The sequence below is a fragment of the Hippopotamus amphibius genome, chromosome 11 (genome assembly GCF_030028045.1).
Source record: "Hippopotamus amphibius kiboko isolate mHipAmp2 chromosome 11, mHipAmp2.hap2, whole genome shotgun sequence".
In the NCBI taxonomy this organism is placed as follows: domain Eukaryota; kingdom Metazoa; phylum Chordata; class Mammalia; order Artiodactyla; family Hippopotamidae; genus Hippopotamus; species Hippopotamus amphibius.
In genome coordinates, this window is record NC_080196.1 from 51676602 (window position 1) to 51699385 (window position 22784).

At 44.7% G+C, this 22784-nt stretch overlaps 1 protein-coding gene across 1 annotated transcript; it reads left to right on the forward strand.

The window, feature by feature from the left end:
• Positions 1 to 14715: 14715 nt before the first annotated feature.
• Positions 14716 to 15188, forward strand: LOC130830903 (collagen alpha-2(I) chain). The gene is given in 4 exon segments (XM_057698200.1): positions 14716 to 14923; positions 14926 to 14949; positions 14952 to 15121; positions 15123 to 15188. Coding segments are annotated over 4 exon segments (468 nt in total).
• The last annotated feature ends 7596 nt before the right edge of the window (positions 15189 to 22784 follow it).

Here is a 22784-nt window from a genome sequence, read left to right on the forward strand (position 1 = left end):
TCTTTCCATACCTTTGTGATTTTAGTACTTGTTTAAATAGTACCTAAAAATACTGAAAAGGTGTCATTATGACTGACTTAGTCCTGTTCCATTTTCTTTCTGGACCACTGTCCTCTGCATTAGCTGCACCCTCACGCCCTGGCCTTGGTGACCCGTCTCAGCTGGACCGAAGGGAGTGCTCACACACTCACCCCATGTCCAGGCTTTGCCATGTTCTGACTGTGGAGCCCAGGGGCCCCCCAGCTAAGTGCATGTGTAAATAAAAGAGCTTTACATCACTTCCAGGTGTTCAAATTTTCATCCTCGTTCACTGGCAGCAGAAGCACTGAATCCTCCCTGGGGCCATTTCCCGGCTCTTTTCCTGCGGACACTCATGGAATGTGCTAGACAAAAAAGCAGCAAGCCTGGTATTTGAATCTTTAAGGACTAACTCCCCAGCCCTTCCTTCCTCCAACCTCAAAAAGATCACTTTTCTCACTCATGAATGAAAAAAGTAATACAAGAAGCACTGAAAAGGCAGCTTTTATTATCAGACTTTTACAGCTCACATCCTCTTTTCCTTATGTATCCATCCCTGAAACCACCAGTAATCATAATGTACCTGGAATTTTACTGAGTGAGACAGAAGAAGAAGAAGACACCTTAAGGGCATAACTTTGGAACTCAGGACTCTTAATCCATTATATAATTTGGATGAATGGCTGTTGCAAACGCAGGGGTTATAAATGACACTGGATTTCTCTGCCTGCATATTCTGACAAGTATCACAATAACCCCACAGTGTGAGGACTGTTCATCTGTAAAGGGCAAAGAGGAAGTGTCAGTGTGGTTCAACTCCCCACTAATAAAGGCTCTGAACTTGGATAATAGAAAAGCCATCTCTTGGAACCACTTCACCAGAGACTGTTTTCTATAATGGCCGGCGGCAAATACCAAGATTCACTGGAACACCTAAGTAAAAACAGTAACACCATAAGTCAAAGGTTTTGAATAAGATCCTGCTCTAAGCAGCTTCTATACACCATATAGGTAGTTCAAAAACAATTTGCAAGTAATTCACTAAGAACTTAAAGCAAACCCCAGGAAGCTGTAAAATCTCCATCCTTGTCAAAATATTGGTTTCAGAGCATCTCAGAGGGATTTCAGCCAAACAGGGTGGGCCAGGAGAGGGGAGGTCACCCTTTACCACACTGCTGTCCAGGAGAATCTTCTGCAATGACAGACATGTCCTCTATCTGCTCTGCCCAACGTGGTAGCCATTAGACTTCTCGCTTTTGAGCATTTGAAGTGTGCCTACACACATGAAGAACTGAATTTTTAATTTTAATTACATTTACATTTAAATAGCCACATGTGTCTAAGGACTGCCATACTGGATAATGCAGGTCTAGAAAATGAAGAGGGGCGTGTTGAGGATTGAGTGTCTGGGGGGGGGCAAGTGAGAAGGATTTTGGAGGACAGATGTCAGCCCAGGGCAAGGACAGCACCAGCTTCATCTTGCCAGCCACTCACAACTGAATGTCTGCTCCCAAGGCTGAGGCTGAACTCATTAGGAAAGTGTGCTGTGATTTAAGCAGAGAGGCATGACCTGACCAAAGGAAAGGGAGCTGGGGGCATATATGCTGTGATTCCTGATGCCAATGTGGCGAGGCAAACTCACACTCTGCAGAGGAAGTAGCGAGAAGCAGAGGAGGAGGCCAGATTCTGAGGCCATAAGATAGACAGCAACTCTAGGAAACAAGCTGGGTGATGGTTATTTCTTCACTGCCCTGAACTGATGCTCCTGTATCAATAGGGTTAGTCAGAGCTTCTAAAAACATGCCTGCAGCCTGACAGCCGGGGCGACTGGTGTCAGATTATTTACTTGGTTGTTTATTCATTATCTATCATGTTTATTTAGTTGTTTACAAATTTAGTATTTGTCGCTCCCACCAGAATGCGGGCTGCATCAGGATGTGCATCATTCTGGGCCAGAAAGTAGGTACTGGGTAAAAGGCTATATAAAACGAGTATTCATACACAACTGCTGTCAAAATATATTTGAAGGCCTACTCTACGGAATGTACTATGTTAGGGTTGGAGAAATAGCTGTGAAAAAGACAGGCCTGGTCCCTATCCTCATGGCTTACATTAAACAGCTAATGATACAATTATGAACGTATGCTGAACATCACTAATTATTTAGAGAAATGCAAATCAAAACTACAATGAGGTACCACCTCACACTAGTCAGAATGGCCATCATCAAAAAGTCTACAAATAACAAATGCTGGAGAGGGTGCAGAGAAAAGGGGACCCTCCTACACTGTTGGTGAGAATGTAAATTCATGCAGCCACTATGGAAAACAGTATGGAGGGTCCTCAAAAAAGCTAAAAATAGAGTTGCCATATGATCCAGCAATCCCACTCCTGGGCATATATCCAGACAAAACTGTAATTTGAAAGGTACATGTGCCCCTATGTTCACAGCAACACTATTCACAATAGCCAAGACACAGAAACAACCTAAATGTCCATTGACAGATGAATGGATAAAGAAGACGTGGTATGTATGTATACATACATATATACATATATACACAATGGAATACTACTCAGCTGTAAAAAAGAATGAAGCAATGCTGTTTGCAGCTACATGGATGGACCTAAAGATTATCATACTAACTGAAGTAAATCAGACAGAGAAAGATACCATGATACTACTCAACTGTGGAATCTAAAATACAATACAAATGAACATATCTATGAAACAGAAACAGACTCACAGACACAGAAAACAGACTTGTGGTTGCCAAAGGGGAGGGGAGGTAGGGGAGGGAAGGATTGGGAGTTTGGGATGAGCAGATGCAAACTATTATATATAGAGTAGATAAACAACAAGGTCTTACTACATAGCACAGGGAACTACATTCAATATTCTGTGATAAACTACAATGGAAAAGAATATAAAAAAGAATGTGTATGTGTATGTGTGTGTATAACTGAGTCACTTTGCTGTACAGAAGAAATTAACACAACATTGTAAATCAACTATACTTCAATAAAATTAAAAAAAATTTTTACAGGAATGTATGGTACCCTATCAGCAGGGACCTGACCTATGGGGTAGACAGAAGGTTCTAATAAGAGGGCACTTCCTTGAACTGAAATTTGAAGGCTTAGTAGGAATTAAGTGAAGGGGTGGGGGGCAGGTGGACAAAGGAAATGTTTTGGCCACAGGCTGGTATTACTGTCATCCAAAGAATAAGCAAGACAGAGTGGCAACGGGACAAGCTGTCTGGATCAGTCAGTGATGTCCCCAGAGGAACCTCGCAGGCCAAACCCAGCCCCATGCACCTCCCAAACACCTGACCCCACCCAGTGCCATCTGAAAGACCACATGCTCCTATGGATCCCAACTCCAAGTACCTTTAACTCTAATGAGATACTTTTTTGCTCAATTTCTTAAACAGCGTCCCAGAAAATCATGGGGTAAACTCATTTATCCCACAAAACCAGAGCAACTTACACACACACACACACAAACACACACACACACACACACACACACTCATGCTCAGAATCGTGTAAGAGTTTACAAAAGGCTTTTTGCTCAAGTACTATTGAATTTGAGTTTCTAGTTCAGACAGTTCTTAGAAAAGTAAAACTATTATCCCCATTTCACAGTTGAGGATCGTGAAGGTCAAAGAAAATGTGGCTCTGAGAGCTCCGTTGGAAGGGGCAGAGCCAAGATCCAGAGTCACACCACCCAAGTCCCACTGTCTTTGGAACAAAAGCATTTTCTTCCTAACTGAGAACTTCCTGGGAAACACTGAGTCTGATTCTTTGTGACACAAACCCTACCAACCATGCAATTTCTAAGAAGTTACTTGTTAGGTTGATTTTTGTCCTGCCAGTGAAGGCAGTCCTTGAAAGAGCCTTCAGTCCTCCAGCCAGGGAGACTTTTGGGGCTCACTTTCTAAAGCACACCTACTTTCTGGTTAGAGGCCTTGGGGAGCTGCCTTGAAAAGTCCTACAACCACTTACTTGGAAAGGTGATGCTATTCATCCAATTCAAATCCACAGCCTTGCTCTGAACTATTTTTAAGCCAATGTAGAGAACCTGGATTCCTTCAAGGGCCTCATTAGTTCTGAAACACTGTGAGTCATTTTCATACTCATGGAGAGAATGCCCCAAAGCCCTTTCAACAGTGACAGCTCTGAGTGTCTATAAGGGTCTGACGCTTTATAGGTGTCCTGTAACCAGGGTGACCACTGTCCTGGCTTACCTGGGACCCAGGAAGGAGCAAGTTGGTCCCCCTACTGGATAATTCAATCCTCACGACGCTCAGGTGTGGTAAGGGGGGCTTCTCCACCATCTTTACTAATAAGAGAATCCAAACCAGAGCCTTCACAGGGTTTGCCCAAGGCCCTCCTAGCCCATGGAAACAAAACAGGGGTTTGTACTGAGCTCTGATTCCCCGGGGTTAGCCCCACCCTGGCCCTCTGGGTACCCACAGCACCGAGATTTAGCTGAGAGAGATGGACATCCTTGAGTTCTGACAGGTGAATGATACCTCAAACCTTCCGTCTCTGGAGAATCCTCACTCCTCTGCCTTATGAAGTGGGTAGGATTTTTTCAGGACCAAATAAAACTTGGAGCACTTTTTTGCCCTGAGCTCAATGTCCTGATTTGCATGTCAATGGCAGCAGTGTTATTTTACCTGAGGGCTGCTTTTACAACACCCAGAGCAGTGAGAGCAGACGGGGCTGGGAAACTAACAGGAAATTGTGGAGAACAGGCCTTGAGTCACACCTGGTGAAGTGGAAGGAGTACGAGTCAGACAGACTTCAATTTAAGGCCTTCCTCTGCCATACCCCAGCTCTGTGACCTTGGGACTAACCACAGTTATTCTGCAGGATGGCCATGGAGGCTGGAATGAGATGACCCAGCCTGAACCCACCTTCCTCCAAGACGGGCATGGGATATATGCCCAGTAAATGTTAGTTCACCAACAACCCTCAAGAAAAGAAACTCAGAAATGTCCCTTGCTTGGCAATCTCCTCAAACTTCTACCAGGGTTTCTGAAGCCTAAACCTATGTGGAAATAATAGATTGTATCAATAATAAGAATACAAACAACCCAATCTTTTTTTCCCAAAGAAACATACAGATGACAAATAGGCACAGAATATGTTCAAATCATTAGTTAACAGGGAAAACCAAACTAAAGCCACAATGAGACATCATTACACACCTACTAGAATACAAAATTAAAGATACTGACAATAGCAAGTGTCGGCAGGGACATGGAGCAACGGGAATTCTCACTCAGGTGGTAGGAATGCGGTCTCAGCACATCGTGAACAGCTGCTCTTGAAAAGAGATTGGCAGCTTCTTATAAAGTTAAACACCCTTACCATACGACCCAGCAGTCCCATTCCTGGGAATTCACCCAAGAGAAATGAAAATATATGGTCCACAAAAAAAGAATTATAGGAGCTTTATTCATAAATGCCAAAAACCTGTAAAAAACCCAAATATCCACCAACACATGAAAGGATAAACAATATACACCCATACAATGAAACAAGACCCAGGAAGCAAAAGAAACCACTGATACACATCAATGCGAGCGAAGAGCAAATATATTTTGTTAAGCAAAAGAAAGCTACACACTATTTGACTCCACTTATGTGAAATTATGGAAAAGGTGGGGTGAGGGGATTATCTGCAGAGGGACACAGGGGAACCCTTCAGGGGTAATGAAAACCTCCTACATCCTGTTTGGGGTGGTGACTACACAGATGTATACATTTGTGAAAACTCACTGATTGAACTGTACACTTTAAAGGGGTGAATTTTACCATCTATAAATTATTTATTTATGCCAATAAATCTTTCTTCAGAAAGAAAATAGATTGTAAAACCTGTCTAACCTGGGCAGGGGAATGCAAGCCTGGTAAAGGGGTAGAGATGGGAGCCTGGGAAGGATGGACAGGGCCGACCAGCCACTAGTTTTTGTGAAGGAGACGTGACTTGGGCCTTCGATTACTAAGGGGGCAAACCAAGAAAAAGGGGGTCCCTCACTGGCCAGTGTCTCTAGATCTCCCACAGTCTCATTCCACTTGGCTACTTCTAGTCCCTGTTAGGCCAACACTTTATCTTAAAAATGTGTGAAATGGTCCCACTTGTAAAGAATGAGTTGGCAGAGTGGCTGCACCTGCTGTGCCCCCAGGTATATTTCTGGCTGAGCTCAAGAAGGCTTTAAAAATATGCACAAGACAATATCCTACTCTAAGAAAATGAGCCTCCTACCACTGATTTCAACCACGCCGAGGCTGCACTGTGAGGAAAGGAAGAACATCTCAGTAAAAATGTCTCTCCACAAGCACAGGCGGCTGCCCAGGCGCCCCAGCAGCATCCAGACCCTGAGCATCCATCCACAGAGGATGCGGCCAGTAAGGCCAGAGGGCAGGACGGGATGGGATGCACCTGAGAGCCAGGGGTGCAGGGCCGGGGGCCGTGCTGGGCAAAGCCTCTACCTACTCCTTCTCAAGAATGGCTACTCTATTCTGAAATAAATTTTATTTATTTTTTCTTTTTTGTGTGTGTGCTTACATGTCCTTTATTCAGGCAATGATGTAATGTCCTCCCCTTGTCATGCAATAAATGGGAGTTAATTCTATTTCTGTCTCCTTGATTCCTTTTAAATGTATGGATCTGTGAAATTCTCCCATTGGGGAGCCTTTCTGGGCCGTGGAAACAGGCTCCAACCTCCATTCTGAACCTACTCTTTATCTGAGGGCATCCAAACTTCCTGTTACGTCATCACGTGGCCTCCACGAGAAATATACCTCCAGCCAAGCCTCTGTAGATTCCGCGATGGGCTTCTGAATATTTCCCAGCCCTTCTGACCGTGGACAGCCTCCCTACATCCCTGCATTCCTTCTCCTCCAAGACTGCTCCACGCAGCCTCCATGCAAGGAGCTCTTGTTCTCACCTCTCTGTGGCCCCCTGCTCCTTAGAGCATCAGGGTCTGTGTATAGGTTTACGTCCTCCATGAAGCGGTGGGATTCTCTCTTTCAGTTTTGCAATCCCAGCATCTAAGGAAGGGCTGGATGCGCTGAATGGACACATACAGGCAGGATTCAATGGACACGCTATTCCCTGGGTACCCACTGTGTGCCAGGCCTGGCGCTGGCACAGTGTGTGTGCTCAGGAGTGAATATCTGCCACCCAACGGTGAGAAACACATGGCCCAGGGTGCCTCCTTCTGCAGGACCTGAGATTCAAATGTGAGGACAGAGATACCGTGACATGCAGATTCAAAGTCAAAGAAAAAGCTGTAGTGATTTGAGCAGGAAACCCCTTTAATTTAGGGACAGACAAAAAAAAAATGTTAATATATTCATTCTAATGGACACAAGAGTTCCATGAAAAGTCTGTGTTTTAAAACATCAGGGCCCCATCACATTCATCCTCAGATTATCTGCTCAGAAGATGTGAAATGTATCATTAATTTCATTTTAGAAGTGGGGAAATTAAGAATTCTGAATTTCGGAAGCAGACTCCATGTCTTAGGCTAAAGGGCCTCCAAGTGCCAGCTCTGTGTTGGGGCAAATCACTTGTCATGGGGCCTCAATTTTTCCCATGTAAAAATGTGGGGGTGGGGTCCAGACTCGGTAGGCCATGTATTCCAATCCGGTTTCCTAATTCTGGGGGTCTCAGGTGGCAAATCAGAAGAAGGAGCAAGTCCTCTGCTCCCCTCTTGCTGTACATAAGCAACACGCTACATCATTTTCTCTGGATTCCTTCTTTTTGAATGGTAGGAACTTACTGCTAAAAAATATTCCAGGTTCTTGGATAAGCTCATTGCCTGTCTCTATCTGTCTGGTTCTCTCCTTTTCTCTTCCCTCTATTTCTCTCTTTTCTTCTCTCCCCACTCCCTCTTCTACCCCCCACCTTCCACTGAAGAGCAGTTATACTGGTTATTTTGCCCCTAAAATCCATTCCCTTGGTCTGGTAACAGTACCTTGATTTTCTCCCCTACAAACTATATCCCTTCCAAAGGACACAATTTTCCAGAACTTTCTATGTGGATGCCCACTCTTCCCTGACCAAGAAACAGACATCTGACCCAAGCAAGGCCAGTTAGATAAACTTCCACAGACTCTGCTCATCAGCGTGACAGAAAGGCCAAAAAACATGGAGAAAAAAGGCTGGAATTTATGCTTGTTCAAGAGACTGTTCATCACTTTCTACTATTCAGATCTTCTGAGATTCCCTGGCTTTAGTATTTCCCCAAAACAAGTTTTATCACTTTACCTTTGATTCTGTGATTATCTTACAACCCTACAATAAAATACCTTTTTGCTCAAGGAAACCATAAATAAGATGAGAAGACAACCCTCAGAATGGGAGAAATATCTGCAAATGAAGCAACTGACAAAGGATTAATCTCCAAAATATACAAACAAGTTCATGCAGCTCAATATCAAAAAAACAAACAACCCAATCAAAAAATGAACAGAAGACCTAAATAAACATTTCTCCAAAGAAGACATACAGATGGCCAACAAACATATGAAAAGATGCTCAACAGCACTAATTATTAGAGAAATGCAAGTCAAAACTACTGGTCAGAATGGCCATCATCAAAAAACCTGGAAACAATAAATGTTGGAGAGGGTGTGGAGAAAAGAGAACCCGCCTGCACTTTTGGGGGGAATGTAAATTGATACAGCCACTATGGAGAACAGTATGGAGATTCCTTAAAAAACTAAAAATAGAACTACCATTTGACCCAGCAATCCCACTACTGGGCATATACCCTGACAACACCATAATTCAAAAAGATACATGCACCCCAATGTTCACTGCAGCACTATTTACAATAGCCAGGACATGGAAGCAACCTAAATGTCCATCAACAGAGGAATGTATAAAGAAGATGTGGCACATATATACAATGGAATAATACTCAGCCATAAAAAGGAACAAAATTGGGTCATTTGCAGAGACATGGATGGACCTAGAGACTGTCATACAGAGTGAAGTAAGTCAGAAAGAGAAAAATATCATATATTAAGGTATATATGCAGAATCTGAAAAAATCGAAATAGATGATCTTATTAACAAAGTAAAAACAGAGACATAGACGTAAAGAATAAACGTATGGATACCAAGGGTGAAAGGGAGGTGGGTGCGATGAACTGGGAGATTGGGATTGACATATATGTATAAAATAGATAACTAACGAGAACCTACTGTATAGCACAGGGAACCCTACTCTATGCTCTGTGGTGACCTAAATGAGAAGGAAATCCAAAAAAGAGGGGATATATGTATACGTATAGCTGATTCACTTTGCTGCACAGTATCAACAGTATAAACAGTATAACACAATACTGTAAAGCAACTACACTCCAATAAAAAAAGGAAAGAAAAAAAAATTTTTGCTCAGTCAGTTTCTGTCGCTTGCAACCAAACTGCCCTAAAGGATACAATCTTTTATGTCATTTTTTTAAGTCTTAAAATTTGCCACCTACTTCTTCTAAAAAGTCATAAATGTAAAAGCAGGGCAATCCACTTGCTTTATTCATGTCCTGTGTGTACCCCTGGGACCTGGCCCAGGAGGCAGGAGCCTTCCATCCTGGTCTTCCTTGGTTTTCCTGATGAGAAATAAACAGTCTATTGACAAGTCAAGATAAAGGCTAATTCTTTCCTAAGGTCCTGCCCACCAGGAAAAGAACTGGGAACATCTCAAAGCCCACAGGGCAAAGTCAGACCAAGGAGCGCCAACGTGGTTTGTTTGTAGAACAATGTGTTTGCATCATTGCCAGCCCCCAAACTCTCCAGGAAACTGAAAATTCTAGGCAATCTCAGCCCCAACTCATTCTTCTCTTCAGAACCCTGGACCACAACAGCACTAATCATCATCACAATTATTATTACTAACAATTACTGAGCAGTCAGTAGCTATGAAGCATTGAATCAAGAACTTTGTTTCTTCAGCTGGCTCAAATACTCACTTGTAAAAAGTAAAACAATAAAAAAGAGAACTCTATATGTTTTATCTCATTCAAACCATAAAATAATCATAGGTGGTGGGCACTAGGATTATCCTATTTTACAGATGAAGAGACTGAGATTTAAAAAGGGCATGATCTTCTCTGAGGTTAGTAGCTAGTGAAAGACAGAGCCAAGAGCAAATGTGGTCCCTGTGGTTTCACTCTTCATCAGAAAGCCAGCACTAATCACACTGGCATCCTGCCGGATATGGGCAAGTTTCTGTTTCTGTGCTTGAAATCAGAGTTCACCTGGCAAGTACAATGCAGAAAGGAAAGGGGTCCCACTATTTTTCATGCCAGGAACAAACACTCAAGGGGTTAGGCATCAGAGTGAACTGTCTTGATTTTATCAATCGCCTTTTCTCCTCTACTTGCCACTTGAGACTCTGCTGTCCTCTGTGTACTGACAAATCCTGTCTTACCTGGAGCAGGGATGTTTTTTAGGACAAAATAAAAAAGAAGACTATCACTCCCCACAAGTTCACAGCACTCAAGAGCTTTGCCAAAGGTGTAACTCCCACAGGGCTCAGGGCAGCATGTTCAGAGCTCCAGGACCTCAGCCTCTGACTTCAGTAACTGCCCCCACCCGCCAGAAACAGGGTGAACAGTTAGCCTGAAGTTAAGTTTGGCTCTTAAATACCCTCTCATGCAGCCTTTCAGGTATTAATAAAAAGTCTTAAATCCCAGGAGGATAGAATGAAAAACACCAATATGTTACACATTCACTCAACAAAACCTGGATGAGGTTAGCCAACAGTACTGTACCTGTGTTAATTTCTTTATTGTAATATACAGACCATGATAAAGTAGGATGTGAACATTCAGGGAAGCTAGGTAAAGGGAATATGGGAACTCCTTGTCTTATCTTTGCAACTTTTCTATAAATCTGAAATTATTGCAAAAGAAAAGGCTTTTAAAAATGGACTGGATGAGAGACTCCCGACAGCATCCTCTGTGAGACTGATGGTTTAGGACAGTGTCACTGATGGGATGCAGGCAGCTGAGCATCTTGGACTGTGTCTATCAGTGAATTATCATTGGAAGCAACAGCACTGGGTCTCTGTAGCCCAAATCACCATGGTCATGATAACTCATGGCTGCATCATAAATACACACTTATATACAAAACATCACAGTAAATGCTGTGTGGGGGGGGGATGTGGGGGAGGGAGGAAGGAAAAGGGAGAATACACAAAGACGAAGCAGACAAGAAAGAATAATTTATATATCACTTACCTGGGGTCAGGGAAGAACCCCACACATTTGTGAAAGCAACTTGATAACACAGACGGAGTAGGAAACTGGGGTGTTATTCCTCAACACAAGGAATTAAAAAAAAAACTTTTCCAAATAAAGTTCCAGAGATACCTATCCAAGAGTTACTGAGCACAAGCAAAGCATTTCAGAATGGTTTTAAAAGTTACTAAAAGGATGGAACGTGATGGCCTAAGGAAACTGCAAGAAAGTTTTGAGGATGGTCCAATCCAGGGTTGAGAACACTTTCAAGGATTTGGAGGTCTCTTATTCAAGGAGAGGGACCATTTAATGTTTATCTGCAAGACTTGAAGAAAAGAGTTTGTCCAGGTGAAAGAACCTCTTTTCAGATACAAGGAAGAAGTTCTTCAGATCATGGATGAGGAAACATCTCACTGGGTCCCCACAAGGGGTCACCACATTGTTTTTGGCTGTCATCACAAGGAGAGGAGACTGCCTTGCACAGAGTTTAAGGTAAGCCTGCCTTAAAGCCCAGGGAACTGGTTGATTTAGGGTCTTCTCCAATTCATGGATTCAAAGCATACACAGCATGTAGCTGCTCTGAGGAGCAGTTGCTAGAAAGGAATCAGGCGTTTTTATTCTAGGAACAGAAAGCGTCAGTCATGTCATGAAACTCTGGCGAAAAAATCCCTTGACTGTTTTCTAACCTTCCTTCCTATTTGAGACTTTCTGAGGATGTATGACCATGAACCTGCAATTTAGGAGGCAAGCGGCTGTGGCACTAAGCTCCGATTTCTTTTCCAAGAAGACAACTGGGGTAAACTCAAGAGAAAATAAAATCATGGCCCCAAACCAGAATCTGGAAAAAATGCCCTGACACTTTTGTGGGGAGGAGAGATTTAAAATAAATAATATAGTATTAAAAATTCACTTTTCATTACACTCCTAAGTAAAAAGCAAACACAACAGTCCAAAACATTACACTTGTACATTACTGTGTTTATATCCTACCATGATCATATCCCTAAGTTCACCCCAAACAGCTTGGTGAAACCACATTTCACTTTATTCCAGTTTGTCTTCCATTTATATCTTAGTAGAATAATTTGATCAGATGCCCAAAGGCCTTCCCACTAACAAACCCAGGATTTGCTAAGAAAAATCAATGTATAACTTGCTTTAGTATCCATCAAAGACAAAAAGAGTTATTGAAGATTGAGACACAGCCACCACCCTCAGACTCTTAGAAGAACCAGTAGGAGAGTAGCAGAGACAAGCAAAGGGTTAACACAGCTGATTTCTGGGTGAAGAGAAGGATACAACATAATTTTTTTAAGGCCAACACCTGGAGGCAAAAAACAGTAGTATTTTGTTTCCACCTCAAGAAATTGCAGACATACAGAAAGCCAATCACATCAGTGGAATACTCAATTATCTGCACATGCTAATTAACAAAATGTAATCAACCCACTTTCCATCCATCCTCTCTTCACCTGCTCTAGTATTTGTAGTGCACTGGCTTCCTCACCCCTCACAACCCACAGAACATTTGACAGTCTGCGAGGTGCATCAAAGGGAAACAAATAAGCACAGGTTTTTTTGCTGATGGCAGGAATTTCTCATGCTCAGGGCATACGAACCAACACTATGGAAATGGCAGCACTGTCTGTATACTTTAATGATTGCCCACACCTATTTTGCAAAAGAGACTTAAAGTTCAATTAGGTAATATGATGCTCAGTTATGGTTATTTCATGAAACTGGGTGCAGTCATTTAAAGTAGTAAATACACAGTCATGACAGAATTAAATATTCATGAAATCAAATGGGACTGAAAAGCTGAGGATGTTAGAATACTAAAATTGGCAATGTAAATCTTGTTTGCATCACCCTGGCCCTGTCTAGTGTGTGTTCAAATGCCAGTTCCCTGGTAGAAGGCCATGTAAGTTACAATATTGATCTTGGTAGATAAACCACAATCTCAATCCTTAGCTCAGTATCCAAATGTAAAACAATTTTGAAGACTAGCAAATACCATCTTGTTAAGCTTAGTCTGTCTCCAAGTACAGAGAGGCAACACTCAATGGGATCCCAACATGTTTCAGACATTGTTAGGTCCACTAGCACCTTTGGGAAAGTCCAGCAGAAACCCAGGCAACCTCCCGAGGAGCACATCATGGCTTGAATCCTTTCCTAACCAGGCACAGTGGCTGTTTCCTTGAACACTTCCTCAAGCAAGCCAATGGTGAGAAAGTATTTCGACGGGACTGACTCCTGCTTGGTTCCAATATTCTGACTTGCTGAACCAACTTTTCTCCAACATTCGCAGCCACTTCCAAAATGTATTAACAAACACATATGTACACTTCACAGAGATACAACTGGCCCGCACTAGTATCCACAAAACTCAACTTCAAGTGTGCATGGAGAAAGAAAACCCTGCTCAGAGACCAAGCTGTAATAAATACCTTCTAAGAACATTACACCAAGGCATTATTTTCTATGCCACTTCCTCTACTTTACAATTTTCTCAACAGGAAAAAACATCAGCACCAAAGAATGGCATTTGAGCCATTTCTTACTGGAACCCAATTACCTGAGGAGCTCCTCTGTGCACAGTCAGTAGTCGCTATCCCCGGGTCTACAATGACACAGCAGGGCTGCAAAAGGTTTCCAGGGCTCACCTGCAGCCAGGCACCTGGTCCCTGCCCTCCTGGTCAGGAGGATGCCAGGGGAGGAGCAGGAGCTCCAGCTTAGAGCTGGGTAGGCAGAACTCTCCATTCTGCAAAAGAGCCAAACTTTGCTCCCACTGTTGTCATCTTTAGGTTGAGGTCACCTCCTTTCAAGGAGTCTCAGAAGCCACTTGGCAGCTCCTGAAGACATATGTTTCCCCTTGACCTAGATCATCCAAATAAGCCGTGGCTATACGGTGCGGGCCAGCAAAGGTCTCTCAATTCCGCTCTCCCGCGGTGCTGCGCGCTACCCGGCATCACGCTGCCTGGACCAGAAGACTTTTCTCCGCACAAACACTGAACACGGAAACCAGGACGGACTTCTGCACACGCCTTCCCGTTCAGAAAGTCACTGTCGCCCAGCGATTCCCTTCCGTCTCAAGCCATCCCCACATCTGCAACCCCCACCACCACCCGGACGAGGGAACGGGGTGGGGGAGTGGAGGGGTTAAAGTGACAGCCACTGCCAGAGCTCCTTGGTTTTGTTCAAAAGGTGCCACAGCTCCAACGCGGCGGACCTACCTTGCTCTCGCCCTTCTCGCCGCCGGGTCTCGCCTCGGGATCGTCGCTGTCCTCGGCGCTGGCACTCTTGCCGGGCGGATCATCCGGAGCCGGCTGCTGCGGCGGCGGCGGCGGAGGGGGCTGGGGCTGGGGCTGGGGCTGGGGCGGCGGTGGCGGCGCCTGGCAGGCTCCGCCAGCCCCCTGGGAGCGGGGGATGGGCTCGGGGCGCGGAGAAACTCCCTCCACATCCATCTCCATCTTCCCATTCACTGGAGGGCAAGACAAAAGCGGAGCGCAGACTTGGCAGCGGCGCCCGGCGGCGGCTCAGCTGCCCGCGGCACGCATGGCTCGCCGAGGAGGGGCCGCCTCTCGCGCGCCCTCCCTCCCGCCGGCCTTCGCCCGCGCGCCTCGCAGCTCCACTCGTCGCTCGGCTCGGGCACCGGCGGCGCCAGCCCGGGGAGCGCGAGCGGCGGGGGACCGCGCGTCCTCGGAGCGGTGGCCTTCGGGCGCCCCCGGCAGTCCCGCTAGGCCGAGCGCATCCCGGAGGCGGCAGCAGCGACGCCTCTCAGCCGCTCGCCCTGCCACGGGGCCGCCCGGGGACTTGCTCCCCAGCCGGGCCTCCCGATCCTCGTCGCTTTCCAGCCTCTCCGGGGGCCCCTCGGCGTCTCCCCTCCCCTCCGCCTCTGAACAAAGTTACTGGAAGAACAATCGCATCGCCAGAACCTGCCGGCGAAACTGCCCGGAGTGGGGCGGGTCAGGTGTAAGTGAAATCCACCTTCCCCGCCCGCTGACCAGGCGCCGACCCCTCTCCCCGCCCTCGCCCGCCGAGGAAGGCAGGGCTTTCCGACCTGTGCCAGGCGGCGGCGAAGCCCTGGAAGGAGGGGAGCCGGCGGAAGGCTGGCAGCCAGGGCGCCCACCCCAAACCCGGGCAACACCCACTGCCACGCCGGCCCCGGGCCCCTCCCGCGTTCCCTCCCGCGGCCGCGCGTGTCCCCGGGGTCACCCCTCCCGCGCGCGCGAGTGCATCCCCGCGCTCCCGCGGCCCCGCGCCGCCCCGCCAGCGCCAGAGGACGAGGACCGAGCTGGCGGCGGCGAAGGCCGGGCCGGCAGCCCACCTACCCTCTCCTCCGGCCCGGTCGCGGGCGGCGGCAAGGGGTGGGGCCCCACGCCCAGGGCGAGGACGCGAGTCTTGCCGCGCGCCCGAGTTCGGCGTAAAGGTCGGCAACAGAGGGGCGGAGGGGGAGGCCGAGGGGGAGGAGAGGGGTCGCGGCCGGGCATCGGCCGCCAGGTGCCACGGGTGGGCGCCAGCTCGCGGCCAGCCCTCTGCGCTGGAAGGGCGTCCTCCGCCAAGCAGGGCTCTGGAAGGTGCTGGCGGGGACCCCAGGCCCGGGCAGTGCGCTGCGTCTGTAAATCTAGAGAGACAGATGGAGAGGACAAGGGTAGACTTGGGAATTCTTACACTGGGGCTCTCCGACAGTCAGGTGATAAGGATGACTGCTACATTTAACACTCCTCGGTTCTGGGGAGTAGCTTACAACTTCACTGGAACTGCTACGGCGACTCTGCATTCCGGGGGGGGAGCTTCCAGCAGCTATGCAGAGAAATAGCGTGTTCTTAAGAAGCTGGTTAATATTAAATAGAGCCCATTGTTCTGGGCTTTGAGTTCCATAATGGCCCCGAATGGATCAGCAGCTAAATGAACTCTCCGTGCATTTCTTAGCAGAGTTTAGCTTTTTTTTTTTTTTTTGCCAGCATATAATGTATCACAGACAACGCTTGCCTCCTGAAACTAGAAAGTTAAGTTGTTTATTTCATGACTGCTTTGCATTAACTTAAAGACAACTTTGACAATTTCAAGACACACTGTCCCAATAGATGCAGTTGCACAAGGACACAGCATTACGTCCTATCCTTTAATGCAATCGTTTAATCTGACTGTAAGTGTGATAGAAATTGCCACTTTAATTTCATCAGTGCAGAGTCAGTCTAGATAATGCAACGTGAACATGCTTTTGGAAAGAAAAGTTGGGGGATGGAATTACTCATTATTTTTCTTCAAAACTGTGAAAAATTAGATTTCAAGCTCATTTTCTAAATTGGGAACTTGTTCAGAATAACATGAGCTTGCTTTAGTCTGACATTCACTACAGTTTTTAAATGACATTATGGCCTTTCATGTAGTAATGTGCCAGGCAAGAAAATATAGAGCTTTGTGCCTTTAAAGAAGTTACTTACTCTCGGTTTCCTCCCCAGTACATTGTAATCCATCAATTCTCATAGTATTTTTGTAATGGTAAATTAGATGATCTGTCTAAAGTGCTTAGCAGAGTGCCTTAGGGCATAGGGAGCACTCAGTGCCTGTATTACTGAAAATAGTAAGATGATAGAAATTCACCATAAGCCCTTGTCTAGGGACCTTGATTTAGGAAGAAAAAAAAATTTCTTTTTCTATAAATTTTTTTTTCTATAAATTATTCTAAAAGATATTTGGGATCTTCAAAGAATGAAGGCCCTTCTGCAGGCAGGAAGAAGGTCAGTGGTGTTCTGTGCAATAAGGTTTTGAATTTGACCGATTATCCTTTTATAGTGTAGAAATAAAAAGTACATGTCAGTTTCAGCAGGAGCTGGAATAGCTGACTGGAAAGTTATTATTCTTCCATGCTTGTTATTTCCAAAATGTGTTTGTGAACTTCAACGAAGAGTGAATCAAAACAAAGATACAATGCTTAACTAAATTTGTTCTAAACTTTGCAAGTACTTGTAAAGATTCCCATTGTTAAAGGCAAATATTTTTCCTTTCTCTGCCCTTCTATTTTTTGGGGGGGACAGATTTTTTTTGCATCTGTCATAAGTAAATATGGGCTCAGAAAATATATTACATTTCAAAACTGTTGATTGCACCTAATTATGCATGTAAATTGCTACTTCAAGCATGCAGACAGCTTGCAACATTTTTTAAATTTTGCCCTGGTAGTCATCTGAGGTATTTATGTTACTATTTTCCTTTTGCCTTAAATGACTTTATTTCCCCATGAGCTTTCCATTAATGATGAGTCTATGAACAATTCTGACCTTTGGATGTCTCTTTTTTGGGTGATTCATGTGAGCAAATCAGCACTTTCAACAAAATCACCCTTATGATTGTTTATACCAGATCACTTGATGTTTTTGAGTCCCTGAAATGAGAGTGTACAAGAAGGTATCCTGGAAGAGTCATCTAACCCCTTGTTACTCAAAATGTAGTCGATGGACAGGTAATGTCCCAACACCTGCATTATTTGAAATACAGAGCCTCGGACCCCTGCCCCAGACTGACTACATCAGAATCTACATTTCAACAAGATCTTCAAGTGATTCCTACCACGTTTAAGTCTGAGAAGCACTGCTCTAACAGACAGCATAGCTGGCCTTTCTCCATTACAATTCTTTGGCACTGTCCTTCTGAAATACCACTTGGAAAGACCTATCAGAAAACATGTTAGATACTTTTTTGCTTTGGTCAAGACATTATAATCTCTTCCCACTCTCTCCCCACCCCCGAGGATCTGAGATCTGAGTGTTGCATGATGAAAAATTACATCAATTAAGAATGTACCTATGTTGTGTATCTCTGGTAATGAATTCGAAGTATACAATTTTCTAAAATTAAAAGGAATTAACCTAAAAGGGAAATTATGCTTTATCTTGAATAACAAATTTTATGCAAACATCTGGAACTAATTCCTAAAATCTTGGTTATTCTTGACCGTCTACTTAAGACATGAAAGTCCAGTGTCCACTCTGCTGGGATTATCGATACCTTCGTTACAATGCAAGCAGAAACCATCATGTTAGCGTCTGTGCAAAGACAGTCTATTAAAGCTTCAATAATTAGGCATAGGAATGGACTAAATTATATGCCCTAATATTTTTAGAAACTAACAGAACTTGCTGCTTTGAAGAATTTCTTTCAAGCACATGTGCACAGATCAATAAATTATTACTTTTAAAGGCTGCCTGGCACAATAGTTCTCACCTGTAAAGTACATGAAATCACTAGGCAAATGTCTCTGGAAGGCAGATTGGGACTTGGGGGTTCAAGCCTGAGAATCTGCATTTCTAACAAACTTCCAGATAAGGCCAGTGTTTCTGGTCCTCAGGCCTAATGGACTTGCTTTACCTCCATCAATGGTTCTCAAATATTAATCAGTTGGGAAGCTGTTAAAAATCTTCAGTGCCCAGATTACTCCCCAGGCAAGTTACATTAGAATCTCTGGGGTTGAGATCTAGGCGTCAGTGGTGTTGAGACTCCAGCTGATGACGATGTGTAGCCAAGATTGGGAATCGGTGCTGTCAATCTGTGCTTCTCCAAGTGTCATTTCCAAGCCGGAGGCAACAGCATCCCTAGGGGAGTGGGTTATGAACGCTGGCTCTCAGGCCCCATCCCAGACCTACTGGGTCAGTATCTGCACTCTAAGCTCTCCAAGTGCTGTGCCTGCACATTGCAAGTTTGAGAAGCACAGCTCTCGTGTAACCCATGGGACAGAGGGATGGCACTCAAACAGCTACAACCTGATGGTAACTCCTTCACTTCTTGGGTCTTTACAGATCTACACCTATTCTGAGAAGCTTTCATAATCCTTACAGATAAACTTCCCATCGATGAGAGAAACCTCAAAGCATCCCTGGCTGTTTTAGCAATCCTGTGCTTAGCAGTGCTGCCTAGTAGGACTGTCTACATTGACAGAAACGTGCTGTGTCTGTGCTCTTCAGTAAGTAGCCACTGGCCACTGTGGCTGAACGATGGCCAGTGTGACCAAGAAACATTACATTTTCATCCTGTTTCATGTTAATTGCTTTAAATGTAAATGGTCTCATGTGGTTGCTGGCCCCCCCGTACTGGGCAGAGCAGCTTCAGGGTAATCATACTTCCTGTTCCTCAGCCCTTTTTCAAATTCCCAGGTTGAATCCAGGCCCCCCTGCTCAGCCTGTGTACTTATCCCCAGTGAACGCGCCAAGATGACAAACATCTGCCTCACCACCTCATCTACATAATAGTAACATTGTGCTTATTATTCTGAATGAGAGGAGTTTAACTTGAATTAAATGCCACCAAAAGTTGTCAAAACCTTTTCGTAGTATTCATAATCACATAGCTTGAATTTTACAGCCTTTTCAAACAGCAGCAGACATGGGGCTCGTTTGGAACTGCCTTAAGAAAAAGTGACAAAAGACTGCAAATGGATTTGGGGTAGAAGACACAGAAAGACATCCCCTCCCCAGCATCTTATTGGTGCACCAGAGAAAGTTCCATAAATTCAGAGGGTATCTGTGCTGAAGATAAATATCAAAACTTGACGATTCCTCCCCAAATGGAAGACGATATACAAACAAAGAGGGATCAAGGAGTCAAGGTGCCAGAAGATAGCATGAAATTCAAATTAGAAATGAAGGCAACAGTTACCTGAATGTGAATATAAAACCTGTGGAATCAATGGGCGGGGGTGGAGGACAAAAATACACGTGATTTGAAACAGGCACCAGCCCCCATGGAGCCTTCCCTTTTCCAAGATGAGAAAATCAGCACCACTGCCCACTATCTCAATAGCACTGCCTCCACGCAGGCTCCCAGGAACCCCAGGAGGTGGGTGTGACCAGAAAAGAAATTATTCAGGGGACATGATTTTAACTGACACATCTCAGAGTGAAAATAAGGAAATCCCTACTGGAGACAGAAGAGGACAGTGCCAGCCCTTCCCTTTGATTGAAAAGGTGAATTAGCACAACTACCTCATACCAGGAGGCCAACACCAGGAAGACATTTCATCAAGGTCTGTGCTTTGCTCAGCTGCCAGGTTGGTACCACGTGAGGCAAGATTATGCCCATATATAAACAGGTAGCCAAGGGCAACAGCCTCACTTCTGAGGATGGTCACTTCTTAGCAACAGAAACCAACAAAGAAAGAACCTCCGGGGGACGTCAGACAATAGGCTTTCAGGAGGTTGGCCATTCAGAACTCACCCTGAATCTCATTCAGGCACCTAAGACCCCTCCCCCAGGCTCCCCTTTCCTTCAGAAACCTAGGGCAAGTTTCTTCCGGATCCACACCAGTTCAGCTCAGAAGGGAGGGAAAAGTGACAATGAAAGAAGAAGAAAATATTCACTCCCCGCATTGATGGTCTGACGTTCTCTGTCCATATAGCTTTATGGATGCCCTGCCTGAAGACACAGCTAATTAAAACCAAGGCACAAGCCTCACTGTTGTTCTCGGTAATGCTTGGAGGATTCCTCCACCTTTCACCTGTTCAAACACACACATGTTTCTTGGCTAAATTTATAGGTGTAGTTTATGAACATAAAGAATCCCAGAGATCCTGAACTTTAACTTCTGGGTCACCTGAAAATATTCCAGGAGATTGCTGTTTTAAGAGCAGAGGCCCCAGCAATATGGGAGCAAGTCTGCCTGGGAAGAGGGTCTGTTTTTCTTCCTGACTCTTGTACAGAATGAGAGTTTTGCTGAGTTGTTTCTGGACTTGACCAGTGCCAAAATATCCCCTTTATTGCTGATAAAGTCTTGGTGGGAGGAAGAAGCTGATATCTTTCAGCAAATGGGCTTCTTGTTTCTGAATACCTGGATCAGACAGACAAATCCACCCAGCCACACACCTCTCCTGGAGCAGAGAGATGAAAAGAGTAGAGAGACACCAGGAGTGCATCGTGAACTTCCTACACCTGTAAAGAACCCTCAGAAGCGGAGAAGTGCTAATCCCCCCAAATGACCTCTGCTTCACCATCAGCCCCAGACCCACGTCCTTTGTCCCAGTCTCCCTTGCTGCCTGGTGCCCCCAATGGTAGGAGAATTCTGGGAGTCCACCCTGGACAGCTCCTCTTCCCACCCCTTGTATCCCTCTTTGGTCCTGAGGGTCTCCAGGCCACCATCAGCTTTGCCAGCCCCACTCCCCTCAATTGTAGGACTAACTTACTGGGTCTTAGACATTATTGGTCAGAATTAGCGTTCATCACACAAAGCTCTCAGGCATCACACTCCTGCCCTGGCTCCCATTAGCATCAGACCCACATCAACTGAGCAAACCAGAAATTTCATGGAGGTGTAAAGCTGGCAGAGGTGATGCTCCAGCAGGTGCCTTTATCTTACAAGTGCCTAATAAATATTAATTTTCATAGTTTGGCTTTTTTTTTAAATTTATTTATTTATTATTTTTTGGGGGGGTACGTCAAGTTCAATCATCTGTTTTTATACACATATCCCCATATTCCCTCCTTTCCTTGACTCCCCCCCATAGTTTGGCTTTTAAATCAGAAATTATCTTTCACTCCCTCGCATAACATATTTTAGAAGATGCACGTAATGCAGTGCCTGCACGTGGTGAGCACTAAACAAATATTTGAGAAGGAATATGAGCAACCTTGTATGTGAAGGCTTAGAAATAACTTTGCATCTCATCTTAGAAAATTTAGTCTTCAAAAAAGTAAAACAAGAATAGGCAATTTAAAAAAAAATTAGGCAATTTGGAAACCAGGCTTTCACCGTGGACTTCCTGTGATCACGTTTGTATCAGTGTTACTGAACCATTGCAAGAGGGCAAATAACTATAACTTTGCACGAGGACCTTGTCTGAGTCTCCATCTCCTCTTTTTATGAATCGAAGAGCCTATAATTTCTTTTAGCTCAAAGACTCTGAGATAACAATAGCAGATATTTTCTGACCAGTTAATGGAATAATGAAAGCATCCAGTAATCCAGTGATGGGGAAACACTCTTTGGCTTGGAATGATATGCTTTCATTTTCATCTATTAAATAGCGAATCTCATATAACTACATCACTCTGCTATACACCTGAAACTAACACAAAATTATAAATCAACTATACTCCAATATAAAATAAAAATTGTTAAAAATAGCAAATCTCTTCCCCTATTTCTAGACATGGCCATTGGTTTCTGGGTCATCATGTCCTTTATCTATAACTTTGCTTTTCACTTTGGAACCAGAGTATAAGTAACAGGTAAAACTACAGTCATAATTAGGTAAGACATTTGAGGGAATGAGGAATTTAAATGTGAATGTGAAACACACAGGAAACAATCCACAGAGACAGCAATAACATAACAGACGAGCTCATAGGGAAAAACCAGTGTCACGTGGGCGATGACCAGCGAGATTCACCTCAACGTATCTCCAGAGAAAAGAGAACAACCACTGACGGTGAGGAAGTGGAAATTTCACTGGCTGATTTATACCTTTATAATAGCACTCATGTCTCTTAGGAATACCACAGAG